The 6,031-nt window shown below is 43.4% G+C and overlaps 1 protein-coding gene across 1 annotated transcript in view; it reads left to right on the top strand.

Annotated features, from left to right (window-relative positions):
• Positions 1-2,956, top strand: part of LOC134463355 (transmembrane protein 240-like) — a 20,254-nt gene extending 17,298 nt beyond the window's left edge. Inside the window, exon 3 of the mRNA XM_063216569.1 lies at positions 2,805-2,956. Within this exon, the coding sequence (XP_063072639.1) occupies positions 2,805-2,956 (152 nt within the window). The remainder of the gene's footprint in view (positions 1-2,804) is intronic.
• The last annotated feature ends 3,075 nt before the right edge of the window (positions 2,957-6,031 follow it).

The following is a 6,031-nucleotide window of genomic DNA, read 5'->3' as shown; positions in this document are numbered from 1 at the left end:
CATTTTTACTGCCTGGCTGGCCGCCATATATGAATGTTTCATCGTATCCCACAGTGCACAGCCAGGACCAGAGTTGGGGCCCTGGATTATAATTATAGGTCGGTTTCTAGGCTGCTGCTATTTCATTTGAACAAAAATGTAATTAAGGAATGAAATTAATCTGTCTTCCTCAAGCCCTGTTTTCTCTGCCCCCAAAAAACCCTCTTGCTCTATCTTGTCAGCAAAAAAAAAATGAAATGGACCAGCAATGTCTCTTTTTTGCCATCCACTCTGCTAACCCAACATACCCCCACCCAGGGCAGCTGACAGCTTTGGCTGGGCCCAGGACAAAGTCGTCTGAAAAGGCCCAACCCAATACATACAGTACTTTAATGAGGACAGGATTCTGGGCCCCTTCTCTCCCTGGGCCTGGGACAACTGTTGACTTTGTCCCTCCCTGTCGGCACCCCTGCCCACCCCCACCCCCACTCCCTTTACCATCCACTTTCCTCCTTACTCCATTTTTCTCCTCTCATCTGTCCAACCTCTATCTCCCCATCTCTCCTTCCAGGCAAATAAGCCATCTCCATCATTCATTCACATTTATTGGCCTAATCAAATGAAGAAGGCCCCGCTGGACGAGTGACATGCGCTGAATTTACAGTCCAGGGGTACGAGAGGGCCATGGGAGCGCCCATGAATCTCGGCTACTAGCACAACTCACTTATAATGACCGTACACGACACTTTAGTATCGCCACGTGAAACGGCGCTTAGTGAAAATGAAAAAGCCTGCGCCGTGCTATCCTCTAGAACAAGGTTAGGCTTACATGGGGAAGGAGAGGTTAAGTGCTTAGAGGGGAAGGGCTGCCATGGAGGGAGGCTGCGCTGCTCTCCTGAGGAGGGAGGGCCCACTGCACGACCCATAAAGCTCACCGCTTACAGTACATGATGAGGGAGTTGAGGAACTGGAGTCACTTTGTTGGAAACGAGGACATGAATCAGCTAAAAAAGGCCTTATCATTGTTTCAGTGTGTTCAGTCACTAAGGTCCGTGCCATATCTTCACTCAAGCGATACTGCCTGCACATTTAGTTTTACTAGCTGTTACCCCCACACATATATTTAGACCTCCATTCACTGTGTCTGTAGAGTTACGGTCAGGGATGAGGAAGTGAGTAGTCATTTGAAAGAGTTTACTATGATTGCCTTACCTCAATTGCTTACCTAAAGTGTTGTTGTTACTAACTGTACAGCTGCAGTACTATGATCATACTTCATATTTTTTGCATTCTTACTTGGCATTCATAGGAATACACACAATTTACACCTGCAATAATCTCCCCTATTGCAATAGAGATTGTGCTGTAATTGTTGTCATTATTTTTAAACACAATATTGTCTATTGCCATTATCATTATAATGATCACATTTTTTGATAAAGTAGAATACATTCTTAATTGAAATGTATGAAACTTAAAGGTGTAATAAATATCTCCCAGTTGTTTTTTTAATAATATGATTGTACTGTAATTGTTGTCCTCACCAACAGTAATACACTATTACTATTTTCATGATAAATCATTTACTTGGCATTACATGGGAATGCTTGAAATGTAGAGGTGTAATAACAATCTCCACTGTTGTGCAATTGCAGAGCTTGTGCTGTGGAAGTGGTCATCACACCATCAATATTATAGCGATGAAGCATTTATAAATGTTTTACTTGGAATGAATTGGGACTATATGAAATCTAGAAGTGTAATAATAATCTTCCCTTGTTGTGCTATTGCAGAGATTGTGTTTGAGTGGCTGTTACACTATTATTATTACCTTGATAAGACATTTTGTCTGTTTGTTTGTCTGTCTGTCTGTTTGTCAGCAGGATAACTCAAATTTATGAATGGATTTGAATGAAACTTTGTGGAGTTGTTGGAAATGACAAAAGGAACAAGTGTGGGATAGGGCGGCTTTTGACATTCCAGTTTCTAACTCCACAAAAATAATGCAGAAATACTTCTAAAAAATTAGGGCGTAACAGAGTCAAATGTTCTATGTGCAACATGATCTCCAAAAATTCCGTGCTCCTGGACACGGATGTTAAGAACACAAAATCCGTGTCCAGGAGCACGGATTTTGCCAAAATTCCGTGCTCCTGGACACGGAATTGTTTTCTGTGCTCCTGGACACGGAATTGTTTGAAGTGCTTTCTATAGGCTATTTCCACAGTCTTGTGTTTTCTCAGGATTTTTCTAATTTCAAATGTTTTTTCTCTAAAAAAACCCATTTCTTACTGACAGGTTAGGGTTAGGGATTGTTTTGGTCTGGGCACAGCTAGTTTTCTTTCATTCATTATATGAGTTTGATAGCCTTGCAACCAACTGGAAAAGGTATTTCTCAAAAATATGTCTTTAATGACAGGTTAAGGTTAGGGAATGTTTTGGTCAGGGCACAATTTAAATTGCTATAGCATTATTTTGTTTAGGATTAGCATTTGGTATGTATTTTCTAATGATAGAGTTAACACAGTGCTGTGGTAATAGCCTACAGAAAGCACTTCCGTGTGCCCATCACGGAAAACAATTCCGTGTCCAGGAGCACGGAAAACAATTCCGTGTCCAGGAGCACGGAATTTTGGCAAAATCCGTGGTCCTGGACACGGATTTCGTGTCCTTAACATCCGTGTCCAGGAGCACGGAATTTTTGGAGATCAGGCTGATCACACAGTTTCCTTGGCGGATGTCTTCACTCTCTGAGTGTATTTCTAGTTAACATATTAAAAATGTGCAATAACATCAATCTCTCCTTGTTGTTGTTGTTATTTCAGAGATCGTGTGGGAGTGGCTGAGCCGCGTGTGTAACCTGCGGGACCTGCGCAGGCGTCTGCAGCTGCGGCTGCTGGAGGACTCCGGGGGGAACATGGTGCACATCAAGCAGAGGGTCTACCACAACGGACACCCAAGCCCCCGGCACCTCTGAGACAGGCCCCCCCCCCCCCCCCCCCCTCCCTTCCCTTTCCCCTCCTGGCTCACAAGCACACACACACACACATATACAAACACACATATACAAACATACACACAGACACATGGACAAATATTGATGACACCAAGTCCAACACGTTTTGCCCAACACACACACTCAGTCAATCGACATACAGACACACACAGAGACACACAACTCAGACCTTTGTATGGCGTGTAGTAGCTCCAGCCTAGACCCCTGACTACCGTACACGGAGGTGTAACATGCAGTCCATCAGAGGGTTGGACGGACAGACAGATATACAGACAGAAACACAGACAGATGTCCCACCTCACTTCTGAACCGATTAGAGGCCACTCGTGTCTCACTACAGAAGACACCATTCCGTCCTCTTCAGGCCTCCACTACACTCTGCTCTTCAATGAGGCGCGCTCCATTTCTGACCCCCCAGTGTCATCTCCTCTCAGAGATGTCGTCAGTTGGTCGTTGTACTGTCACATGAGTACACTGACCTTCACCCTTAAGAAACCAGAGAAGATCTTGACCCCTCTGAGAGGTCCCAGCAAAGGACCACCTTCTCTGAGTCTGAGTCCAAGCATCTTTGGCAAAATCTCTCCAAGCACGACTCCTGTGCCTTTAAGGCAGCCTGCCAGCCATCTCCCCCCCCAACACACACACACACACACACCAGAACATTAGCTGCGACTTTCAGACTCAACCTGTATCGTCGCCGGTCAGTTGGCAGTGCATTTAATGATATCTTTTGCAGTCTCAATGTTCTTGCGAATGGCGAGACCGTTCCCAACACAGCTGTTATTTCAAAGCTGCTCTATACCGACACCAGCACAGCTAGCCGAGACAACCGGACTCACACCACATGACCTTCATGTGACCTTCCCCTGGCCGTTTCAAGAGTCCATTAGGTGGCCATTTTGTGAGGTATTGAAGTTATGGAATGTCATCAACAACGATACGCTTGTTCTCTGCAGGACTGGGTGGGTGGAGGGAGGGAGGGAGGGATTGGGGGGGTGCTGCTTGAAAGAGGTGTACAGAAATCTTTTGCTTGCAGGTCATGTGTAGAGTAGAGTGTCTACTTTGCTTGCAGTAGTCTGCTTTTAATCTGTCCTCCTGTCGGTGAAAGTGAGCGTGTGTGTGTGTGTGTATGTGTGTGTGTGCTCTTGTTAACGAGGTGGGAGGAGGGAGCCAAGGTTCATATATTTTTGATGTCCCCCATTTTTCAAATGGGATTTTCGTGCCCAGGGAAAATGTTTGTTAGTGTCTATTTTGGAGAATCAGCATGTTTATACATTTAAGAACAAACGGGGAAAAATGCAGGGGAGGGTAAGCGCAGGTGCTAGAAAACATTAGTGGGGATGGGGGGTGGGGGGGTCTGACTTTTTAAAATGTTTAGCAGGGGGTGGGTTTAACACAGAAAAAAAACCTTAGTAATATAAAATCAATGTTGTAAATATATTTTTTCTCCTTCAATTTTGGGTAAAAACTCTTTAGTGTGCAGCTAGCAATGTTGGGAGATGGATTGATGGAGAGAAGAGTGCATTGTGGTTCAGACGAGAGAGCAAAGTACTCAAGGAAAGTTGTGGTGAAAGATTCATGGGACTGATGAATTATGAGTATTGCTTTGGCTGCTCTCTCGTGTCCCTTGTGGAGACTGGGTGCATTCCAATATGTGACCTTGTGTCCTCCACTTGTGCTTGTGATCACTGACAACAGCATTGTATTTCAATATATTGCAAAAGCTCAATTGTAAAGTCATTTTCTCATATTCAAACAGGATGGTAAATTAAGAAGAGTCCCCCCCAAAAAATAATTTGGCTAGGCTAACAGCGGGGAAACTTAATTGCTCTCTCTCTAAGGAGGAGGGGCATCAGCAAAACGTGAGGACACAAATCCAAGTGGAGGAACGCAAGGTTGCATATTGGAATACATGCACTGTTCCAACTCACGCACACACATCCATCACAACTAATATGTGCATTTATGTTTTGGGGAGTCTGACCTTTGAAAGCCAAAGGAAGATTTGTTTTGTTTAACACTGTGAGAGAAGAACACGGTTTTGTTATAAACCGTTTTCAAAACGCGAAATATACATGTTGACATGAAGACTGTAGTAGGTAATGGTTTGGGCAGAATCAACTTGATGTTTGTCAGTGACTGATTGACTGAAGTGGTATAGGTGTCCAGCATATGCTGTGACACCAGTGAATAAGCCTTCCGTTTTTGTAAAGTAGCCATAGGTTTTGAAAATGGCTTTTTTTGTTTACTCAGAGAGCCTCAGGGGCCTATACTACACAGCTGGTTCAGGATAAGCTAAGGTTAAGTTAAGAGGTAAATAATCTAATACAAGAGCTTTTCTTAAGAATATGAGGACTCCAGGCTCTTCTATTAGATGATTTAACTCTTATCTTGAACCAGCTTTGTAGTATAGGCCCCAGAACTCAGAACTTCCAGATTTAAGATTGAAAGACAGTGCCAATTGTTGGTATGGTATACGAGTGTGAATGTAAATGTTTAAATGCAGAGAGCGACTACATCTTCAAGTCTTGCAATTCAGCATAAGGGCAATAAAGAAAGTGCAGTGATTACAGCGATGAAGTGGTGTTTTAAAAACGTAGTCTTTACATTTTAACCGCATGAACAAAAACAAAAACGTACATGTTGTATGTAGACACATGTTTTGCAGAATTTAGTGACTTCCGTGTGAAAGGTTATGTGGTCGTGGTATACGTGTCGACGTTGAGAAATATGCCTGTTGTGTGTTATTAGGATGTCGGAGATGTGTTTACGTCCTGGTCGAGTTGGGTTGAGTCATGTGACTTTTAAAAAGGTGTTGCCAGAGTGACTGGCTGTGTCTCCTCCTGACGTGCCCAGTGTCTCCTCTCTCCCTCACCCTCTCTCCTTGTTGAGGTGTTGCTGTTGTAAAGATGAACCTCTGTGTTTCAATTAAAAAAGATTTGATGGTTTTTCTACGTCTGCGACTTATTGATTCATGTGAAGACAGTATAATATGCTAAAAAGAACAAACAAACAGAAAAAAACCACACATAAAAG

Source organism: Engraulis encrasicolus, chromosome 14 (genome assembly GCF_034702125.1).
Source record: "Engraulis encrasicolus isolate BLACKSEA-1 chromosome 14, IST_EnEncr_1.0, whole genome shotgun sequence".
Taxonomy (NCBI): domain Eukaryota; kingdom Metazoa; phylum Chordata; class Actinopteri; order Clupeiformes; family Engraulidae; genus Engraulis; species Engraulis encrasicolus.
Note: the sequence above shows the minus strand (reverse complement) of the source record. Positions and strands in the feature narration are given on the sequence as shown.